The 22,185-nt window shown below is 49.2% G+C and overlaps 10 protein-coding genes across 10 annotated transcripts; 6 read left to right on the top strand and 4 right to left on the bottom strand.

Annotated features, from left to right (window-relative positions):
- Window positions 1-476: 476 nt before the first annotated feature.
- Window positions 477-1,484, top strand: LTR84_008962 (uncharacterized protein; the record flags this gene model as incomplete). Its single annotated transcript, XM_064852505.1, has 1 exon — window positions 477-1,484. The coding sequence occupies one exon, from the start codon at window positions 477-479 to the stop codon at window positions 1,482-1,484; it is 1,008 nt and encodes a 335-aa protein (XP_064701480.1).
- A 527-nt stretch (window positions 1,485-2,011) lies between these two features.
- Window positions 2,012-3,061, top strand: LTR84_008961 (uncharacterized protein; the record flags this gene model as incomplete). The annotated part of the gene is made up of 1 exon (XM_064852504.1): window positions 2,012-3,061. One exon carries the CDS (start codon window positions 2,012-2,014, stop codon window positions 3,059-3,061), a length of 1,050 nt encoding a protein of 349 aa, XP_064701479.1.
- Window positions 3,062-3,124: 63 nt separating this feature from the next.
- LTR84_008960 (uncharacterized protein) lies at window positions 3,125-4,826 on the bottom strand (the record flags this gene model as incomplete). The annotated part of the gene is made up of 2 exons (XM_064852503.1): window positions 3,125-4,564; window positions 4,647-4,826. 2 exons carry the CDS (start codon window positions 4,824-4,826, stop codon window positions 3,125-3,127), a joined length of 1,620 nt encoding a protein of 539 aa, XP_064701478.1.
- A 3,055-nt stretch (window positions 4,827-7,881) lies between these two features.
- Window positions 7,882-9,528, top strand: LTR84_008959 (uncharacterized protein; the record flags this gene model as incomplete). Its single annotated transcript, XM_064852502.1, has 8 exons — window positions 7,882-7,983; window positions 8,036-8,171; window positions 8,221-8,402; window positions 8,456-8,492; window positions 8,545-8,616; window positions 8,662-9,034; window positions 9,093-9,163; window positions 9,221-9,528. The coding sequence occupies 8 exons, from the start codon at window positions 7,882-7,884 to the stop codon at window positions 9,526-9,528; spliced, it is 1,281 nt and encodes a 426-aa protein (XP_064701477.1).
- Window positions 9,529-10,120: 592 nt separating this feature from the next.
- On the bottom strand, window positions 10,121-10,516 carry SMD1 (mRNA splicing protein smd1; the record flags this gene model as incomplete). The annotated part of the gene is made up of 1 exon (XM_064852501.1): window positions 10,121-10,516. One exon carries the CDS (start codon window positions 10,514-10,516, stop codon window positions 10,121-10,123), a length of 396 nt encoding a protein of 131 aa, XP_064701476.1.
- Window positions 10,517-11,059: 543 nt separating this feature from the next.
- Window positions 11,060-12,049, top strand: LTR84_008957 (uncharacterized protein; the record flags this gene model as incomplete). Its single annotated transcript, XM_064852500.1, has 1 exon — window positions 11,060-12,049. One exon carries the CDS (start codon window positions 11,060-11,062, stop codon window positions 12,047-12,049), a length of 990 nt encoding a protein of 329 aa, XP_064701475.1.
- A 259-nt stretch (window positions 12,050-12,308) lies between these two features.
- Window positions 12,309-13,729, bottom strand: LTR84_008956 (uncharacterized protein; the record flags this gene model as incomplete). Its single annotated transcript, XM_064852499.1, has 4 exons — window positions 12,309-12,618; window positions 12,686-12,855; window positions 12,904-13,334; window positions 13,402-13,729. The coding sequence occupies 4 exons, from the start codon at window positions 13,727-13,729 to the stop codon at window positions 12,309-12,311; spliced, it is 1,239 nt and encodes a 412-aa protein (XP_064701474.1).
- A 695-nt stretch (window positions 13,730-14,424) lies between these two features.
- On the top strand, window positions 14,425-15,337 carry LTR84_008955 (uncharacterized protein; the record flags this gene model as incomplete). Its single annotated transcript, XM_064852498.1, has 2 exons — window positions 14,425-14,802; window positions 14,882-15,337. The coding sequence occupies 2 exons, from the start codon at window positions 14,425-14,427 to the stop codon at window positions 15,335-15,337; spliced, it is 834 nt and encodes a 277-aa protein (XP_064701473.1).
- A 697-nt stretch (window positions 15,338-16,034) lies between these two features.
- On the top strand, window positions 16,035-17,768 carry LTR84_008954 (uncharacterized protein; the record flags this gene model as incomplete). Its single annotated transcript, XM_064852497.1, has 1 exon — window positions 16,035-17,768. The coding sequence occupies one exon, from the start codon at window positions 16,035-16,037 to the stop codon at window positions 17,766-17,768; it is 1,734 nt and encodes a 577-aa protein (XP_064701472.1).
- A 1,662-nt stretch (window positions 17,769-19,430) lies between these two features.
- On the bottom strand, window positions 19,431-21,077 carry LTR84_008953 (uncharacterized protein; the record flags this gene model as incomplete). The annotated part of the gene is made up of 1 exon (XM_064852496.1): window positions 19,431-21,077. The coding sequence occupies one exon, from the start codon at window positions 21,075-21,077 to the stop codon at window positions 19,431-19,433; it is 1,647 nt and encodes a 548-aa protein (XP_064701471.1).
- Between the last annotated feature and the right edge of the window lie 1,108 nt (window positions 21,078-22,185).

Here is a 22,185-nt window from a genome sequence, read left to right as displayed (position 1 = left end):
GGAGCCTTGGATTCTGCGACATGGTATGATCGATATCAATCCTTGTTGAAAGGTGTGACCCATCCCAATATTTTGCGACTTTTTCGACGCTACTGTGAACTGAGACCCCACGCGAGCGACCCTTGGACTCATTCTCTGTTGCCATCATCGCAGATGCACTGAACAACCTTGTTAACTGTCACAAGATTATAATTCCTGAGGATTATGGATTGGAATCGCGTAGGTCAGAGCCTTGCTTCAGGATTCGGTTCCAGAATGACGACCGTATTTCGCAGCGCGCAAGCATATGGGCATGTCGTCCCCACTGGCGGGCTCCCAAAGACAAACACGTTCGCACTCTCGGCACTCTCCATAGCTTGCTCGAAGCTGCCGCTTGTTGTCCCACGGTCACAGATTTGACAATTGATTTAGAGGCTAGGAAATTTAATCAGATTTACAGGGATATGTGGCCCTCTTGCCACCATATTGAGACTTTGATGCTGAAACTGCGGTATAGTGTGACCTGCAATGACACGAGACTCGGTTATCCTCTCTGGGTAGCTCTTACAGATAGTATATCATGGATTCGGTCATTCCCGAGCATCTACGACCTTGATATCCAAGTCAAGCTTGAAGACCCCTGGCCTGATCTGGCGGACCTCATTCGGCAAAACTCGGACCGGATGGCCACTTCGGATATGCCAGACGATTCAGATGATCCTCTCGATGTAGCGCATACAACTCCAGCGCCTGGCAGTGGTAGCACCCTAGACCACACTCAACCCATAGACTTCGATAGCCTTGTTTTGGACCTCGAGATAGACCTACGATTGCTGAGAGTCAAACGTCTGAGAACACTTCGACTGACGAATGCTATAATAAAGGTGAGTGAATTTCTTCAAATTGTCTGTATGCATCCGCACGGCTCCGAATGGCAGCTATCTATCCATCTCGCCGAGACTGTAATCCTTTACTACGGTCTTCCTGCAACTATTTTTCTCGACCTGCTGGCCCAATTGAATGTACGACTGTACTATGAGCCCGTTCAGACCTACCACTACATGATATTACCCCTTGGGGATTACCGAGTGGTACCCATCTATTCCTACTCTGCAGGGCAAACACGAATTTCACGATGGCAGTCACTTAGACTGGGACATGATTGCTGGGGTGAGCCCGATGGCCCATGCATGATGCCAAGTCATGGTAAATCAAAATTCACAAACATTACCACAGAGTTCAGGAGTTATATATTGGATTTTACAAGCTTCGTACTGTCCTACAAGACGCATGCCTCACCAGAGCCAAATAGTAATATCACACTCACATATGAAATGCGCATGAAAGACAGTCGAATCATTTGCGGATGGGTTATTGGGGCACCACCTCTTGATTACGAGCGGACACCAGGGCCGTCTCAAACCATCCTCCCAATATCAACGATACGCGTGTTCTTCGACCTCAGTGATTTTCCGGGAGAGTATGCTGAGGTGGAGGACTATTGAATAGGCTGTCCACGAGGTACCCAATCACGTAACGCTTGTTCTATGTTTTAAGTATGGTTGTTGTCAGATTCCAGTTTAGGGACTGGGGAGAACTGCACAATCGGTATAACCTCTTACTAGCCGCCGACGTGCTGAAAAAGAAAACGAGTGGGCATACGCATGTGCGTACTCGCCTTCGGGGAGACGAGTGCTTGGTATCGCCGCAAGAGCTCATAGATCTAAATACGTCAAGCATCAGCCCACTATACGTGTAAGAATGAGAGCTCTTAACAATCCACGCTAAGTCGTCACTGCAGGGTAAATTCAGATGGCTGTGAATTCATATTGTCGTATATACCTCGGGTTTTGGCTGCAAACGGTTAGGAGCCGAAAGCCTCACCACTGCAGACCAAGTTCCAGTTCAATCATATTATTAATTCATCCGGGGATCAGTCATGGGATTCAATGTAAGTAGTATTTAAGACTAGGGTACCTCCAGGGCGAGTATCAGCGCTATGGATTCAAATCTGTCATAAGGTGAACCAAACATGGCACCACGAACAGTACTCGTGACCGGAGCCAACGGCTTCCTGGGAAGCGCGGCCGCGCGAATCTTCGCAATATCAGGCTGGCAGACCTACGGCCTGATCCGCGACGCCAGACACGCGCCAGGGCTGCTGCGAGATGAAATCATCCCGGTGATCGGATCCGCAGCGGACACATCGTTCGTTGCGACTCTCCCAGCCATCGACGTCGTGGCATCCACGACTGAAGACATCAGCAACTACGTCGGCCACTTCGAGGACTCGATCAAGCTGTTCAAAGCCATCGCGGCACGTTACCGCACCGTCAAGGAAAAGAACGAGAGCAGCGCGCGCGCCCGGCCCCTCGTCATCTTCACCAGCGGCTGCAAGGACTACGGTACGACGGCGTACGACGGCCACGCAGACCTGCAGCCGCACACGGAGGAGTCGCCGCTCAACGGGCCGCCGCAGCTGGCACTGCGCACGAAACACTCGCAGAGGATCTTCGACCACAGCGCCGACTTCGACGCCGTGCTGACGCGCCCGACCACCTTCTACGGCCGCACCGGCACCTACTACGCGCCGATCTTCACGCTGGCGCAGCAGGCCGTCGACGCGGGGCTCGCGGAGCTCACGCTGCCGTCGGATCCACGCAGTGTCATGCACGGCACGCACGGCGACGACGTCGCGGCCGCGTACGTGGCGATCGCGACGAGCGAGAGGGCCGTGGTCACGGGCCAGGTCTTCAATATTTCGAGCCACAGGTACGAGACCGCGGCGGAGGTAGGGCGGGAGATCGAGAAGTCGTATGGCTTGAAGGTCAAATGGGCTGGGTTTCCGTCGTTGGATGCTCCCGGCGTGGATTTTGTGGATTGGTTGTTTGGCTTCTCTCAGTGGGTGGGCAGTGAGAAGATACGGAGACTGACCGGCTGGACGGATCGGAAGCCCCTGTTCTCGGAGATGTTTGATACTTATCGTGCGAGCTTTGAGGAATATTTGAGGGTCCAGGATGATCAGGTCACAAAATTGCAGGCTCGTGTGGCTGGTGGTAAGTATATTTCGAATAAAAATTGAAGCTGTCGATAGGATATCGCCATTGATTGGGATGCGAGTCTATCACATTCACTCTCGTCTGAATTAGCTCTTGACCAAAGCATCTGCAGCGTCCACAGCCGTTTTGACCACGTTCAATAGTTCCTGCGTCTCCTCCAAGCCTACTCCTATACGAACTTGCTCGATTCTGAGACCATACTTGGCTGCCCAGTCTAGCGTGGTGCCATAGATCCCTATGGTGTAGCCCATCGTCAAGGTCAGATGTGCTCCAAAGTGTGGCCCTTGATGCACGTGAAAGTTGTCATAGAAAGTCCGTGTCGCCTCCAACGTGTCGAACTCCACACTCAGGAGTGTTCCGTAGCCTGGTTTGAATTCCGCGGTGGGCTTTCGCATGAATGGCGTGTAATTATTCAGTGAGGATGAGACAGTAGGGTAGAATACCTGCTTCACTCGGCTGTTTGTATCTGCGGCTTTACTCTGCAGATAGTTCACCACGGCTTCAGCATTGTTGTTAGCAACCGCAGAACGCTCCAGGTAAGTGCGGCTGTTCTGCTCGAGAGTCTCTGCGTCACCCGCAAAGAAATTGTTGGTGTACTTGTCGTCAAAAAGCTCTTTCAGTTCCGCATATCTTTTCGAGGACGGGTTCAGAACGGCAGAAGCTGACATCACGTCGGCGTACCCACTGAATGTTTTTGTCAATGAGGAGACCACAATATCCGCGACTCCAAGGACATCCACACTGCAGAAGCTACCAATTGTGTCGTCGATAATAAGGAGGGTCTGGTACGTGTCTGCAAGATTTCGCAGTCGAAAAAGGTTCGGCGTCACAAGCAATGGATTCGATGGAAATTCCGCCCAAATGGCTTGGAGAGTCTTGCCTTGTTCCGAAAGTGATGAGAGATGTTGCTCAAGTTTATCAATCTCATCGTCTGTGCCTAGACCTAGGAACTCATAACCTGGGCCATAGTCCTCGAGGATATGAATGGTTGAGTGAAACGCAAATCCGAACAAGACACTGGAGGCATTGAACTTGCTGAGTAGGTATTGGTGAACCCAATAAATCGAAGACATGCCTGTCTGAAAGAGATAAACATCATTCTCGCCGACTTTGTTGTCCCGTGGTGGATCAGCAGGAGCACGTTCGAGAAGTCCTGCAATTCTCTGCCGCAAAGTGACATGAGCTGGACTATCAGCTCTTTTGCTGAGACTTGGATCGCCAGCCTGCACTTCCTTGAGAGTGTCCAGGTGCTTCAAAGTTTCTTCCGCAAATCGCGAGGAGATCCCAGATCCTGCATGGACCCAGAAGCCGTGCACAACGCCCGTTGAAGGTGGGGGAAAGAAGACCACGAACATTGGAAGTTGTGCTATGAAAATACGTATCGTGATGTGATCACGCAAGACTGCATCTTTACCTCTCCTCTGGGAAGTAGAGTATCCAATGGCGTCTTGAGCAGTTTGCAGTGAAGGGAAGATGAAGCACGCTTTCTCTTTCTCTCCCGAGAATTCGATAATCTTCGCGGACAACTAGGGATGACAACGTCAATGAATATTTGCGTTGGACGCGAAGCTTTCTGCTGGCTCTTATTGCCTGGGGTTCGCTACTCACTTGCAAAATATCAGGATGTATCCAGAAGCGAGGATACATGCTCTTGAAGGAGCCCATGAGCTCTGGGTCATGGTCTCGAAACCGCTCGAGTGATCTCCAGGTCGGGACATGTGTGGTGATAGCATGTCGAGGCGCTGGTGGCAATGCATGGCCAAAAGCAGTCTGGATTTCTATTGACATGGTCGGTGATCTGTCGCGAGCAAGAGAATGTTGGAAGATGAGAAATAGAAAGAACTGTTCCGAATAGTCTTCGTTATTTACCTCGCTAGTTATATTGAGTAAAAAGACACAATCCTGGCGTGAAGAATTTTGTCGAGTTGATGCATCGTGTCAGCTGAGTCGTACCCGGGGAGAGCGGATACTTTATACTTGTCCGGCGACTTTCCAAAAGCTATCAGGTTCGTGTTTGAATTGTAAAGAAAGTCTGGTGTGACCAATCACGAGCACTTAAAGTTCAGAACACGGGGTCGGTGTAGGCGGCGGGGTTGTCAGCTCTGACGAAGCAATAGCAGCTAACAGATGCTGGTCAGAATGAGATGCAGCACTTCATTCCCGGTGGATACTAGGTCTAGATCTGTGTGTCCTTGTATTCAGGTTGTGAATGATAGATTGAGAAAGTGTTATCTGGTATTAAACCAGGTCACAGAGATCCCCTGGTGGGATGGCGACCAATAGCTAGTGCAGCCTCGGATAATAATTGCCACCAAAAAGACTTGCGTCTTACGGCCCCCTGCATCATGATACGACTCTGTTTACCGAGGTAGCTGCCATCAATAGCGTGAGAGTAAAAGATGACTTCTTTGGGAATAAGGCAAGTAAATAGATGTCTAGGATAAAGAAGGTGGTGGTTCTTGCTGTGGATGCGGATATGTTCCAGCGAAGAGCTTGCAACTTACCCGATCAGTAATGAGATGTTGCAGCCATTTAAGTTCTTACTGGGAGATTGCCTAGTCTTTGGAACAACAAGAAAAGTCAAAGCTACTCTCACTGACATTAGTGCTAAATCAGCAAACAGAAACCTGTGCAGGATTGGTTCCAGCCAGAGATGATAGCTGCTGTGATTTGTGATGAATGAAGCAAGATCAACTTGTAGGTAGCGAGGCTTCCTGAGAGGCCCTAACACACACGTCAAAATCTGCGATTCGCTGTGTCAAAGTTCCTGTGACGATACTCCTCCAGGGGCATTCATCGTAGACGAAGATTGTAGTGATGTTCTATAAGTAACTCATGTCGTCGTCTAGTTTGGGAATTGATCAAAGCCTGTTGGAATGCGAAAAACCATCAGTTTCCTCGTTCGATGCCATGATTTTTCACTACTCCTGAGATAAGAGCCTTGCAGCAGATGATTGTGAATGACGTAATGTCTAAAACTGATTAGATAGTAGTGGTTGAGGAATGTCGTATGCATGGTGGTAGCCCTCTAGCTCAGCGCTGAGCCAGTAGCTAGCAAAGGCCTATTTTCTCCTGCTGGTAGCCTTGGAAAGCAGTCCATACATGCAGAATCTTGACAACTCTTGAAGATATCAGCACAAGATGGAGTGTCAACCTTATCAGTGCGTGGTGCTTCCCAGTCTCAAACAGTTTCGGAGATTCCACTCGGAAATGGGAGGTGGTACAACGGGTGCTTCAGTAACTGTTTCCAACATTGACAAAAAAGTCAATTGGGGATGTCCACAAGAGCTGGTGAGAGGTCGACCTTGTGGGAGAGAGGGCGTATCAGATGCGAATATTAGGTTGAATATTGCTGGTGAACATCATGATACTCCAGCACATATCTTGTGAGAATAGAAACCAAAAGTTAAGATTGTTTAGTGACACTGCTGTGTCTGTGAAGAGGCGCTGTTGCGCCATCCCTCTCCAACATAGGCTAAAGTCTGTTGTAGGTAGATCGACTTTGCATCCTCAGTGCCGTATATGAGACACATGTGTCAAGCAGTAAGCATTGCTTACGGGTATTGAGGAGCGTGGGTCCTGTAGGATTGATTACTTGGAGGGGATCACAGGCGTCCTAGAGCCTTTTGCGTTTGGTCTCTACCCCATTATCCTTACCTTTCATGACTAGTCAGAGGTGGTCTGATCATCTCCATCTCTGCAAAGCCCAGCGTTGAGAATAAGGAAGACTCCATGATACTGGTCCGTGACGTCGAGCGAATCTATAGATATAGAGTCAATTCTTTTCGATCATCACATCCGTATGGTTGAACCTCGATAGCAGAAAAATAATTAATGGATGAAGGGTAAGGCGTAGTTCTGTCAGTGTTAAATTTTTGGCGCCTTTCATTCACTCTGCAGGCCTCCTCTCGATGTAAGAAGACAACCTGGTAACAGCAGGGGGATCATAGGGGCCAAATGTTTCATCAAGAAGTAAGAACGTCAGCATCGACGGGGATGAAGAAAGTCGAGTTTTTCTTCGAAACACACCCAAGCCCTCTCCAGGAACTTACCCACTAACTTAACCACGCCCACTACTTCGTACGAGGTACTTCGTACGTTCACTGCGCAAGCCACTCCTTGAAGATCAGCCAGATAGGCGAACCTTATAGCCGGGATGCGCCTGTCACCCTGGGCTGTCACACGAACCATTTGACTCGCTTGGCACCCCGAATTCACCCCGAAGCGAGGATTCCAAGGCTGCACCACGTGGAGCCCTGCGGCTTGAGCCAATCTTCTTGATCGCTCCCCTGGCTGATGTGCAAAAGCCCCCGAAGTGGATAAACCATTGGGCATCACAAGTGCTTTTTGGGCGTTTGCCAATGCTTTGAGTGCGCTCTAGAGAACCACTTCATACCTTTCTTAGCCAGCATGCCTGACCGCCAGGTCCAGAGCATACTCTTTTCGTACAGGGCCTAAAGCTCACTCGCAGGAACGCTCCAAAAGACCCAGTGCAGATGAGAGATCAAGGAGAAGACGGAGATATTGTGGACATTCACCTGCCGATCAAGTGGCCCATCGTTGCGGTAAGCCATCCGCAAGGCCTTCCACAGTAACTACTATGAGCTATCGTTCTTCCAAAGTGGTCCCGGGAGATGCGCAATCCTCCCGAGACGAGGCCTTGCAGTTGTGAGGCGACCCTGGACATGTGAGCACCGCTGGTTCTCTTACGGCAAGTGAAAATCTTAAGTACAACCGCCATGCCACCGTTGTTGCTACCGCGCAGCATCCACGGCTCGAACCTGGCCGTTGCTCTAGAAGTCTTCTAGAAACGGGTGCTTTCGGCTACCTCAAAGTATCTCAGATGAAGCTCTTGAGTGTCTTGCTGGTTCCTTTTGCGCTGTTGAGCTGGATCTCAGCGAGCCATGCAGCACAAGTCGATTTCAGTGCTCTGTCGCAATGCACTGTATGAGTATTCGCTTCATCACCTCAGACAGCGTGCTAACTTACAAACTTAGTTGACATGCCTTCTCAATACTTTTGCTGCAGAGAACTGTTCACTGACGGATATCAACTGCCAATGTAAAAACGAACAACTTACAGCTGAAACGTCAGCATGTATGTTGAGCAATTGCACTTTGGCCGATTCACTAGGTATGTGAGATCTCGACATCAAGATAAGAACACCTATTGATCAAAATAGCATTGGGAACACTCCAGCAGCAGGTCTGTGATGTGAAGCCACAATCGAGGGCATCTGAGATTGTGACGATCCATCTCGTCCTCGCCACATTAGCCTTTATAGCAGTCGTGCTACGTCTTCTCTCCAGATATCTCATCAGCAAAACGATATACAACGATGATATTGCCATGTTGGCGGCCGTGGTGAGTTGGTTCCAGATACTGATACCGCGAGAAGCAAAAGCTGAGGTGACTAGGTCTTTCTCGTTCCAAACATCATATTCGTCGGCTGGAGTAAGTCTGCTCTCTTTGCGTTTAGCTGTTACGGCCACTAACAAGCAAACAGTGAGTACTCATGGTCTTGGAAAGAATACTTGGAACGTATCAGCGTCCAATGTCACTAAAATCATGCAATTATGTATGTGATATTCCCCCTACATCCTCCTCACTACTAATTCTGTAGTCTGGGTTGGCGAGACGTTCTATGTGCTCACCCTTCTACTCACGAAAGTCTCCCTCCTTTTGTTCTACCTTCGAATCTTCCCATCTCGTCGATTTCAAATCTGGGGCAAGTTGGGACTTGGATTCGTCATCCTTCCAGCGACCATCATCATGCTCTTACAATTGTTACAATGCCTTCCGGTTCAGTACAATTGGGACAAGACAATTCACAATCCGAAGTGCATCAACGTCAACGCTTTGACCTACGCACATGCAGGTATCAACATAGCGCAAGATTTTGTCATTTTGGCGTTGCCAATCCCGGAGCTTCTTCATTTAAAGCTCGACTTGCAGCAGAAGATAGGATTGATTGTGATGTTCCAAGTGGGAATATTGTAAGTCGAGATCCGAAATGCCGGACTTATCATTCATCATTACTAAACCACGACACAGTGCATGCATAACATCTATCGTCAGGCTACGGTTTCTCGCACAGTTTGGCGTAAACTCGATCGATCCCTTATGTAGGTCACGCTCGCCCTTGCTTGATCCATCCATGCCTAACGCTGTTGAACCCACAGATGAGAACTCGGACGTCGTGATCTGGACATCGGCCGAAACTAACACGGCGATCATCTGCTCGTGTCTCCCTGCCATCAGAGCCCTCTACAAGACAGGCCGGCACATTGCGAGCGAAGCCGCGTCTGGTCGGAGGACGAGAAACGAGAATTCTCGTCGCCAATACGGCAAATCATCGCAACTACAGAGTAACGACCACGACCCGAGGTTCGTCGAGCCGAGAAGTAAGGCCGGCGAGGTTGTCTCTTTGCATGATATGGGGGACACTACTGCTCTGGTGTCGTCGCCCAAGATCGGTCGTGCTGTGTAATGTGAATTGCACGACTACTTAACTACCTGTACAAGTAATCTGTGTAAACGCATCGTGACGTATTTATGATCGAGACGAGTAATGGCAGATGGAATCAAGATAAGATAGTGACTCAACCGTGTCGTTTTTGGAATCTTTTGTTTGTGTGCTAAACAGCTGTTTAATCGGCAGCTTCAGCAGGAATAGAAAACCCAGCTCGATCCATACATATTATATGGCTGTGCTTTCGCGACCTAGTATCGTGTCGCCACTACCCAATATTCTTCGGGTTGTCTTTACTCATCAAGTCGTGCTTGTTTTAGATTGACGTCCATGGCATTGCACTCATAATCATTTCCAGATAGTGCGCTGCTGGTAGACGGGCGGAGCTCGGATAGGAAGGTGCTTGAGCAAGGCATCTAGAATGCAGATCGTTGCAAAAGCAGGTTGGTTCTGAGTCCTTGGTCAAGACCAATCCCGCCTGACTTTCTCCTCCCAGGAAAATTTGCGTGTAGCACCGTGACGCCGTCCATGTGGATTGGAACTTTTCTGAACTGCAAAACCTCCCATCGTGACTCCCGATTTGTGCCCTTTTGTATGTGTCCAGCATAGCCTAGAAACCTCTTCCGCGTCCTCGGCCTCGGCCTCTACCACCAGGGCCACCACGGCCTCTGCCACCACCCCGTCCTCCTCGTCCTCCTCTACCACCAGTACCACCACCTTCTTGCTCTTTCCTCGCTTTGTTCTTGGGCTTGGGTTGATCATCAATCAAGAGCGTGTCCAACGGTAACGAGTCTGGTAGGATGAAATATCGGATTGTGCTTCCTCGAATGTTGATTGTGTCCAATTGAATCGTCTCGCCCGGTGTTAATGGGTTGAGTCGGTTTTTGATGGTCATCTTCACCGCGCGTAGTGCCGTGTTCATCTGAGGTGAGACCGAGGTGATTGTGCCGGAAACAATGGTGCCATTTTTCAACTCGATCGTCACCGACTCATTGGCGCATTTCATGAGAAATCTGGACATGCAAAGTAGGATTAGCTCTCGTTTTCTATGGAGATTGTATCGATGTCGGCGGTATTCCAGCGGAACGACTGGTCTTTGCAACCCAACGCAATACCAGTTTCAAACAGAGACGTACCTAACGAGCTTCATCTTGCTTCACAGGGCCGTTAGCCGGCGTAAAAATTTCGGGTCACTGTGGTTCCCGGGGCTTGGTCGGGGATGAGGAATAGATCTTGGTCGCAGAACCGGTGTTGCTATTTGAGGGACTGTCCTGGTGTTGTCGAATGTCCTCGTCCTCAATTTTGATGCTGTCGTCGAATATTTGGCCTGCGTTTGCGCCATGACCTGGCGGATGGGCCTACAAGAGTTGGAGATGTCTTGGCATCTCGAGGCTGCAGTCACGTGAGATTGCTAGAGGCGGCTAAGGGGGCCGAAATGCAGGGGCTTTGTTGTGTTCTGCTTCCTCACTTCCATTCAAGCAAGCGAGGCTCTGTCTTTGGTAACAACTCGGTCTTCAGTCATTTCCTTCCACCCATATCAGATCACAAGATGGCTATGCTAACCACTGGACTGGAGGACGAGCATATCGGCGTCGATGACTTGAACTTCTTAGCCTTGCTTGGTGTTGGTGTTTTTAATGAAGTCCTGTTAGCAGAGAGCAAGACCTCGAAGAAGTTGTATGCAGTAAAATCCTTGCAGAAGAAGTCTATCATCTCCTACAACGAGACGAACCATGTTCAAATTGAGAAGCGCGTGCTGCTTCTTGCCAACAAGGATCGTCACCCGTTCCTTCTCAACATGCATGTCTGTTTCCAGACCGAAAATCAGCTCTTCTTCCTTGTGAACTACGTAGCTGGTGGCAATCTCTTGCTACATATTCAGCGCGGAGTACGCTTTCGTCTTGAACAGGCTCAGTTTTATGCCGCCGAGATCTGTCTGGCACTCAAATATCTACATGAGCATGGCATCATTCACCGCAACTTGAAGCTCAGCGACATTCTCTTGGATCTCGAAGGCCACATTATGATCAGCGACTACAGGTATTGCAAAGAGGATATGTGGCACAATTCCAGAACCCATACTTTCTGTGGCACTAATGAGCGATTGCCGCCTGAAGTCCTTTTGGATGAGCCCTATGGTCGTGCTGTGGATTGGTGGGGTTTTGGTATAATGCTTTACCAGATGCTCTGCTATTCTACTCCATTCCCAGGAGATGATGAGGACGAGATCTATGATGCTATTCTGGATGATCAGCCGACAATGACGAGCAATCTGTCCCCGGAAGGTAAGTCTATTCTGCAAAATTTACTGCAAAAGAAACCTGAGCGTAGACTTGGGAGTGGACCCATGGATGCACAAGAGATTATGTCGCATCGATTTTTCAAGGATATTATCTGGGACGATGTATACCATAAGAGAGTGGAAGTCCCGTTCAAGCCCACGATCAGACACCCACAAGATACTAGCAATTTCGACCAGTCTCTCCAAGAGTGCGACTTTACACCAGTGGGGCTGTCTGAAGGCGCAGGTATGTCATGACATTTTGATCTATCTCTTCAGCCGTGTTATTGTTGTACGGTAACGGTAAACGCCTGCCCAACCTACTGACTTACACTCTGCCATGTCTCTCAACATCTGACCAGGGGCATTTTGCTGACTTTTCATACTTTGCTGGGGACGTGTAATGTCCGAGTCCTTCTTAAGCGCCCCTGTCGACTTATGAAGATCTTTACATGCAGTCTCAGCTCAAATTCAACATCACTTCCACAATCCTGACCTCGATACGACTCACGTTGTCTCAACTGCCCACCCCTTCGGTCCGGACCTTGTACTCCATCAACTGATTAGAGAGAACCGAGTTCCGATCTCGGATCTTCCGTGCGGCATCCAAGCCAGCGACGGGCAATTTATACTCGACCTTGGTCCCAGCAGCAACACCAGGCAGAGGATGTGGGAAGGGCAAGTATTCCGGCAGCAAGCCTAATTGAAGCAATACTGTGCCTTGATCCCAGGAAATGTGTTCATGATAAAGTCGATCGCCTCGTATATTCACTACTGCGGTGAAGGGAATTTCAAGTGGAAGATTTGTTGCTGGGATACCAGGGACCCTGAAGATATTGGTAAGAGATTAGACGGGCGACAAAGCATTTCATGGAGGAAGATTCTTGAACTTACAACCATGGGACCTCCTGTGTGTGGGTGAACTTGAAGATAAATTCATCAACAATGCGATCAATACCAATGGTTCTACTGATCAGTTCCAGTTCGGTATCTGCGGAGTTACTGAAGATGAAGCTATCGCGATAAAAAGTCGACAATCTGTCGCGACCTACGCCACCAGTGAGCTGGGAAAAATCAGTACGGTTTTCTTGTTAGAGGACGATGATATTTACTGTTGGGACGTGGTTGACATATGGCTCTTGCACCATGGTACTCATGGTGTGCTGCACAGATCGATCGGCAAACTCATAGTAAGTGTGTTCGTCCCATATCGTCTCGAGGTCAAAATACGGACCACCGACTTGAGGCTTGAGGAACGTCAGATTGCGAGTGTGCGAGACGGCTTCAGAGTTGTAGTGGAATTCTGGAGTGAAAGGTGTGGCAAAGCTTGCAGATTTAAGAGTTGCATAGTAGTATTTGCGATCTTTACTGCCTGGCTGTTGCGTAGGCGAATTTTGCGGCTGTGCTCCGGCAATATGCAGTAATGTTGGGACGGGAAGTTGTTGCTGCTCAGTCGTTGAGTCTGTGTAGATGATGATCCCCGCGATCTCGGGTACGTTGGATATCACTCCAGCGATCTGTGACAGCAAAGTATGGTCATACACTAGGCATTTTGTTAGAAGCGACTTCATCCCCATCGTCTAGCAAAGGCAAGCAGGGCTGGAACGTACCAACAAGTCCGATTCTCTCTGTTCCATCGCATTTCTCGCACTGGCGAAGAGCGGTCACAGCCTGCTGCAGGAGTCCCTCATCTGAACGCAGAGCAGAAGTTTGGATCTCAGCCACGGTGTATCCTTCTTCCGCCCATTTGAGAATTAATGAGGGGGCGCCATCAAGGTGTGTTCTGGTCTTGTCTTCGATGTCTGCAACGACGGTAATGATGCCAGGACCATTCTTTCCACACCGAGTCAGCGGAGCCTGAATAGTCAGACCTGGCTTGATCTCTTGGGGATCCGGCTTAGGTAGAGCCTTTGGTGGCTTGGTGATGTCTTCATACATGACAAGGTTTGAGGAATGATGGTTAAAATTGATGCAGCCCTATTTGCTTTGGTGACTTGGAATTAACAAATATTATTCTGTTGAGACTTGACGGGATCACAGTGAGATATCGAGACTAATTGAAAGACTGAAAACTTGTCATCGATAACGATCTGTCGACTTCTATCTTCCTTTTTCAAAACTCACGTGAGGCAGCATGCCCGAAGACTGACGTCTAGACATGGTGAACTTCTAAAGCCTAGAGAGCAGGCCCCGCACATGGCTTCCCTGACCAGGGTTGTTTGACGAACAAAGCGCCCAAAAGTTAGGTGGGTCCGGAGGAGTGATAGCTTCGATATGGTTGACAGCCAGCCCTGAAGTGCACTACCCGACAACGCAAAATGAAACCCAAAATTTGTCGGGCATCCGCAACCTTCCTATCTGGTCATCGACACGAACGAGTCAGAGAAGCTTTCACTGTTTTGGTGCCAGACTCCACAGCCTTGCGAAGACTGGGTGCGGGGGTCGCTTTCCCACCATTAACCAGATGCCAGCATCACTTGATATACGGCTATTATGTACTGAAGAAAGCAAGAAACCGCCAAGCAGCTGACCGAGGTCGCAAGCGATATTTTATCGACAGTTCATTGAAGTCGAGAATCCAACAATACATTCGCTGCTAGGAGAAAGCTTTCTACACGCAAGCAAGCTCAATTATGGCATCCGCACTAGAAAATGTCAGACCTATGTTTGAGCTCCGAGGACGAAACTACATCGTCACTGGCGGTGCCCAAGGCATTGGCTATGCCGTCACGAGAGCGATCTGCGAGATGGGTGGTAACGTGGCGGTCCTGGATAGACAAGAAGAACCCGCCGAGAAGGAATTTCACGAACTGAGCAAGAAATTCGACGTCAAGGTTGGCTACATTCGTGTCGATGTCACGGACAATGAAAGCTTGAACTCGGGCTTTGAGCAGGCACTGCAGTTGCTGGGCGGTACCGTACACGGATGTGTCCCTGCAGCTGGTATTGCGATCGACAAGCCTTTCGTTGAACAAACGTGGGACGAGTTCACGAATATCCAGAACATCAATGTGAGTCTACCTTTGTTACGATTTTGATTTGATCCTTCCCTTCACGGTGGACAAATACTGACCTTGTCGGTGACAAAAGGTCCGAGGAACATTCTTCGTCGCCCAGCTAGTGACCAAGCAGATCCTCAAACAAGGCGGTGGTGGCAGCATGGTCCTAATTGCCTCACAGTCCTCACATATCGCACTGCCAGGCTACCGGATGGCGGCCTACAATGCATCAAAAGGCGGAGTCTTAATGCTAGCCAAAGCACTAGCCGTTGAGCTGGCGCCGCACAATATTCGCGTCAACACGATTTCGCCAGGCTTTGTCGATTCAGACATGACGCGTCGAGTCCGCGAGATGAAGAGCAAGCGCGAGGGTGAGCAGATGTGGATGTCTCCGCCTCTTCAGCGGTTGAGTACCCAGAATGATTTGACCGCGGCGGTTATTTACCTCCTGAGTGATGCGTCGAGACATACGACAGCGGCGGATATTCAGATCACCGGTGGCTTGCATGCGGGGACGATAGATGGGTTGATAAGCTATGATAACTAAGTAAAAGGTGTGTGCTGTTGACTAAGGTACGGATAATGCTTCAAGTTGATCAATGTGATGAGCTTTAATTGGATAAATCCCTAGAATCATAAGTCGGCAGTGGGATATCAGAATTCACATGCACACTCGGCGTCGGCTAAAGCACCCCCGCCCGCCCACAAGGACGAGGGGAGCAGCAGCGGAATTGGAGTGACATACCAGTAGCGAGCTATCTAACGTAAAGGATGAAATTAGACTTCAAAATCCTCCTGTCTCGTCGTAGACCAGTCAGCTACTGATCTCTAGACTCTGAGAGCCCTTTCCCTTCCCGAGGTCAATGCCCACGAGTCTAATTCCAAGTTCCGATTTTTAGCTTATCGACAGAAGCCACGAAGCAGCATTCCTGCTCCACACTGGCCAGGCGTCATGCCACCTCCCGCATCGCCTGGGAGCTTGGGCTCGAAACTCTGGTTTCGTCGCGGAGGGGCAATGAGAAGGGGGAGCGGGTCGGGTCCTCAGCCAGCTCATTGTCTACGAAGTAGCTAGCTCAAGTATGGGGAGTCTGAAGATAGCTCAACGTCTGGATATATCTATCTAGTGATCCGCTTCTCGACGTTTCTCCACTATCTCAGTACTTGAAGCTGGTCTGAGCATCTCAGTTTCTAAGCACCATACGATTTACGTCTACCTCAGAGCAAAGTCACGCACAGTCGCTAACATGGCTGAAAAATATGACATTGTTGTTGTCGGCGCCGGTAAGAAAAATATCCACCTCGAACATGTCTCTTTCTTGTCTGATGTGTTCCTTGTAGGCTGGTTCGGGCTCGCCGCTGCCAAAGCATATCTGGAGATGTACCCTGGCGAGAAGATGGCCGTTTTCGAGAGCGCGGACACGTGTGGCGGCACCTGGGGAAAGGCTCGACTGTATCCTGGATTGAAGTCCAACAACATGATTGGTACATACGAGTATCCTGACTTCCCCATGTCTGAGGATGTCTACGGCGTAAAGCCCTTCCAACACATTCCTGGGACGGTCTTGCACCGATATCTCACCGACTACGCCAAACATTTTGGTGTATTCGACAGAGTCCAATTCAACACCGTGGTCGAGAATATCAAACCAAGTGCGACAGATGGCTGGACACTTTCCCTTCGCGGACCCAAAGGGCCGCGAACTCTGGAGACTGCGAAATTGATCTTAGCGACGGGACTGACTTCATCTCCCAATATGCCTCAATATACTGGCGCCGAATCATTCGGAGCACCGTTATTCCACGCCAAAGACTTTTGCAAACAAGCACCTCACCTCGGTAAGGTAAATAATGCAGTGGTCGTGGGCGGTGCTAAATCGGCTTTTGACGTCGCATATGCCATGGTTGAGGACGGCGCAACTGTCGATCTGGTGGTCCGACCAGATGGTCATGGTCCAGTGTGGATTGCTCCCATGTTTGTTACACCATTCAAAAAGCGACTCGATCAATTATTGCACCTTCGATGGATGACGTGGTTCAGTCCCTGTCCTTGGGGAGGAGAAGATGGCTATCCAAACATCCGGAACTTCTTACACGGAACATTCATTGGACGATGGCTGGTCAACACATTCTGGAAAGTCCTTAGCAACGACGTACTCACACTCAACGGTTATGACAATCACCCGGAACTCAAGAAACTCAAACCCTGGCACTCGGCTTTCTGGATCGGTTCGGGGTTGAGCATTCAAAACTATGACACGTCCCTCTTCGACATGGTGCGACAAGGCAAGATACGAGTGCACGTCGAGAACATTGATCATCTAGAACCCAAGACAGTCGTCCTGACCTCTGGCAAGAAGCTTGAAACCGATGTGATCGTGTGCTCAACCGGCTGGAAAAAAGAATCAGGCCTCAGGTTCGATGGATTGGACGAATACGCACTTGGTTTGAAGTACAGCAAATCTGAGAAGGAGATGCTCAACAAAGAAGCAGACGAGAAGGTGCTCAAGATGTTCCCTCGCCTCCGAAACCAACCGCAACTTAACTGCGAGCCGAAGAAGGGCGACCCTTTGAGACTATACCGGTTCATGGTTCCACCGACAATGATGGGTGCAAAGAATATTGCATTCGCTGGTATGGTCTCGACTGTGAGCACATCCATCTGCGCAAGTGTTCAAGGGTTGTGGATCTCACTGTTCTTGCATGGCAAAATCGACCGGTTAGCACAGTCTGATCAAGAGGTCACAGAGGAAGTCATGTTGCATACGCAGTGGGGTAAATGGCGATATCCTTGCGGATATGGAGCCACGCTACCTGATTTCGTGTTTGAAGCGCTGCCTTACATGGACCTACTGCTGGGGGATATGAAGCTGAAGAATCATAGAAAGGATTCGTGGTTGGCGGAGATCACGACGCCATATTCTCCCAGAGATTTTAAGGGTTTACTCGGTGAGTGGAAGCAAGGCCATGCGAAGTCATAGGGTGGTCCGAGTCTCTGCATTACTGCAAGATCACAATCTAGACCTGACTCGTCCTGGGTCGAATGTGGAATCTCACGGGCCATTGGCGTTGGGTTACAGCGCTGGCTGGTTTCCTTGCTGGTTTGGAGTAAGAACACTCTGTATATTGGGACGATCTGCTCTTGTGAGGGCACTTCAAGTGGAATGTTGTGGAGACATAGGCAGCTGGGAATGTGCTTGGGAAGCGCGGTACCACCAGCGAGAGAATGCTATGGCAGTAGAGATGTACAAGATTGATGATAGACCATACATCCATTGCCACTGAGTAACCCATCATCTTTCTCTTCTCGCTCTCGATTCTAGTGGTGAAAGTGGTTGACAGCTTTGACTATCATTTTCATAGGTGAGCATAATGGAACTGAATTGCCCTCCAGCTCGTTCGTCGGGGTGAGGACAATAGTTGGTATCGTGGTGCGATCGGTGTGGTGAATGTCTAGGTGAAAAGTGGTTGAGCTGCAACTATGGTCCTTGCAGTTGGTTGCTGCATGTAGGGCTATTCACGACCTCAGGTACAATGCCTCACAAAACCAGGGGCCGCATGTCCTAGTTGGGAAACGCATTCTTTGACATTACCAACAACGAATATCCATGCACCCTTTTGAATACCTTTATTCTCTGTGGACCTGAACTGTGCATCATGCTGAGAGTTCATAAACAATCTAAACGCCCAAGACAAGCCCTTCCGTGAGGTTCAAAGCACGATGATGTAACCTAGCCTCATCAAAAATGCCCGTTGACGGACTTTAAACCCTCAGACTCGCACAGCCTCGTCAAAAAACACTTCACTCATTCACGACTTCCATGTCCCCACTTTCACTCAACAATCAAACCAGACATATCGTTTGTAGTTCTAGTCGGCAAACCAACCTATGTCAGCCTTGAGCTGATGAATAATAGGGTAAGTCCGATTAAGTTGCGGCACCCGTAGGCTTTTGGTGGATCAGTACCTCGCTCCCACACACGCGGTTAAGAATTCCCTGCGCATGTTGTGGAAAGAGCAAATCGTGCTTGACCAATAATTGATCGTTTACGAAAAGAAACCCTCGAGGTCTCCCTAGGGGCTTGACCGTCGTGGATTTTCTCCATCCAATGTCCCTTATCCTAGTGGGGCTAGGACGGCGCATGGGGAATGGTTTTTGTATTTTTCTATCTTCTACCTTTTACTTATAAAGAAGTATCTCGAGTTTAGACTAATTGGATAGTCTAACGGTCTCCGAATCGCTCGATGTTCAATGGACATTCAACTGTATTCATCGCTAGTACTCTACCTTAAGTATACTCAATCCTTTCGTACTATTAGCAGCACCCCTGCTAGTTAACTCTGTCACTCTAGTGCAGCATATAGAAAGGTCTACATTACTATGTATATTTAGGAAGAGAGGCTAAGCACTTTATGTAGCTACTTTCCCCACACAAGTTCCCCTGTGTTCTGGAGCACTGCGTTTTGCTACATTCTCGGTACTATTACAGCAATCTGCCACCAGGGCAGTGATGAGGTATAGACTTAGTAACACTTAGTGCAAGCAAAGCGACAGGTCTTGGTAGTTATTGAGCCAGGGTTTCTGAACTTCGAATTTGAAGCATCTATAGCTCATGTCAAACCGGCCAAGTAAGCAGTGACAATCACTCCCCTTGTGCAATCCAGTCTGCGATTTTCTCGGCAAGTACATATACGGCGTTCTGGATATGGCAAGCCAAAGGAAGCGGAAACACACTTGCATCGACAACTCGCAGTCTATCCACGCCCTTCACCCGGCAGTGGCTGTCAACAACTTTGCCCATCGAGCAACTTCCCATAGGATGATCCAAACTATAGCCCAGGTCCTCAATACGCTTGTCGATTTCTGCATCGCTGGTTTCAGCAGTGATCGGAGTATATCCTTCCGGAACCATTTCATGGCTGACAAATGACTTTCCGCTTTCTGTGTTCAGCCAAACTGAGGCGTTTTTCCGAAGCGCTTCACGAAGAATGAATTTGTCTGACTCAGTAGCATTGAAGTTTACGTCGACAACAGGAGGCTCTGTTGGATCAGCTGACCTGAGCGTAATGGATCCGCGGGATGTTGTCGCCAGACATACAGATATCGATGTGGCGTAACTTCCATCGACTTCTGCAGTTACGCCGGTGAAACGCTTGCCCATAGGCGCATAGAGAAAAACTGTCTCAAAATGTGTAGCATTTCGGCGGAGAAGAAATTCCGTATCTTTGTCGTTACTAGCCAGCACTTTCAGTGGCCCGTCTTGATTGAGATTGCCGAATTGAATGAAGTCCAGTGGCCACCCCCAGAAGAACGATGGGTCAGTAAAGTGTGGGGATCCAGCAGCAAGTCCCGTCTCCGGATGTTTCAGCTTCCATGTCAGACCTACAGCAAGATGATCCTTGAGGTTGCGTCCGACTTCCGGGCTCGCGGAAACTACCTCGATTCCGAGTTTTGTTAGCTCTTGCGGTTCTCCAATGCCGCTCAACATTAACAGCTTTGGGGTGTGGTAGACGCCTGCCGATACAATGACCTCCCTGGCTGCAAGCAGTCTTTCGCCTTTGACGGTCTCGACGCCTATAGCTTGTCCCTCCTCAATCAGCACACGCGCGATGCTGGTCATAGTACGGACCTTGACCTTCGCGAGATCCAGAATTTTAGAGGGTAATTGTCTCCTTCCTTTGACCCAAACCTCGACCAGCTCCGTCAACCCATTTTGCTCCCCGTTATTACCGTCTGCCACATAGGGGATGCCAGCCTCGTCCCACGCTTGCTTCACCTTGTCCCTCAGGGGATACTGTCTCGCTGGGTGCAGTGATTTGACAGGGGTAGCGGTTAGAAAACCATCATACCCATGCTGGAGCTCATCGCGCATTCCATCAACCCCAGGGTTGACTTTCTCCACTTTTCGAAAATATGGCAGTAGTTGCTCATAACTCCAGCTATGGTCGCCGACCATCTCTGCCCAAGTGTCATAATCCACCTTCGGACCCCTTGTCCAGGCGCCTCCGTTCACGGCGCCACTGCCACCCAGCGCCTTACCCACATACGGAGTTCTACCACGTCCATTGAGATTCTTATTCGGTTCCACAGCAATGGTGCAGGCATGCTCCGATTCAGCGGCGAGGGGATAGCCGGCTACGGTTTTGATGCATTCGGTGTCAGATGGGTCAACACCAGCCTCTATAACGAGAATACGGCAGTTGTTGAGCTGCGAGAGGCGGGACGCAAACGCCAGGCCCGCGACACCGCCGCCAACAATAATGAAATCGTAAAGTTGATCTTGGGCCATGTTTCATCACTTCCGCTCAGGATTTGAATGGGACTTTGGGAACCGCTCGTTTATAGTACTCAGATTGAGGGCGTGTACTAATTGTATTACTTGACATAATTTATTCTTAGCACACACTAAGACTGAATGTTACTACTAAGTAGTCAGCGAAAGGCCACTATAATAATTCACAGGTAAGAAAACTATACATACCACAGCTGGGCGCTAGAGTTGATAGCAAATCGAAGTCAGGCTTACATACTAGCATAGAGAAGTACTATCCGTCAACACCCCTGACCAGGACTAGGGCACTAACGGATATTGTTCACCTTGGCTCATTCACGGCTGATTCTGTGATTATTAAGGGGAGGCTAGCACGTGCCAACAATACAACGGTGTCAGCGACTGTGACGGATAATTATACTAACTACCTACGAGTAGGTACTATGCAGTCATGCCGAGGTTTTCGGCGGTACTACTGGTTCTCGCAGTCTGGTACCTCATAGTCACAATTCCATCGAGAAGTCGAGGTGGGTCGACGCAGGTTTGCGGGTTCACCCATACGCCTTATTATTCGGAGGGGAACTGATAGCGATCGGTGGAGCAAAGTCTGATGTAGTACCAAGTAGATCTATATGGACGCTCAATTAAACGTTATAACTGGTCCTTAACCGTCACTGGCAGTGTATTGAGATCCAAAGAGCTACATCATGGGTTTGCTCCTAGGTTTAGCATTATTTTGACGGATATATCCTTCCTGTCAGCAAGGCTACAGCCATTTATTCCTACTATCATACCATTCTAACACCATTAAATCAGTCATGTCCAACACTCGAAGAGGACGTAAAACACACAGTGCTTGAGTTAAAGAACTCTTTGATTGCTTTGTTGGCTTCTTCTCGTATAGATGTTGAGGATTGGGATTGCACCGTCTGCAGTATGAACTTATCTAATGACTTTCGAAGCAGAATGCTAAATTGTGCACACGTTGCGATGCATGTCGTCTCCGTAAGGTAGGTCGCCCCACGATCGCAGTGCCTCAAGCTGACTGGTTTAAGTTTAGGTCGCTTGTAGCCGAGAGAATCGACTTGCCTGACATGCATTTATTGGCCTTCAACCTGTGTTTACT

This window comes from Exophiala bonariae, assembly GCF_035927105.1.
Source record: "Exophiala bonariae strain CCFEE 5792 chromosome Unknown scaffold_34, whole genome shotgun sequence".
NCBI lineage: Eukaryota > Fungi > Ascomycota > Eurotiomycetes > Chaetothyriales > Herpotrichiellaceae > Exophiala > Exophiala bonariae.
Note: the sequence above shows the minus strand (reverse complement) of the source record. Positions and strands in the feature narration are given on the sequence as shown.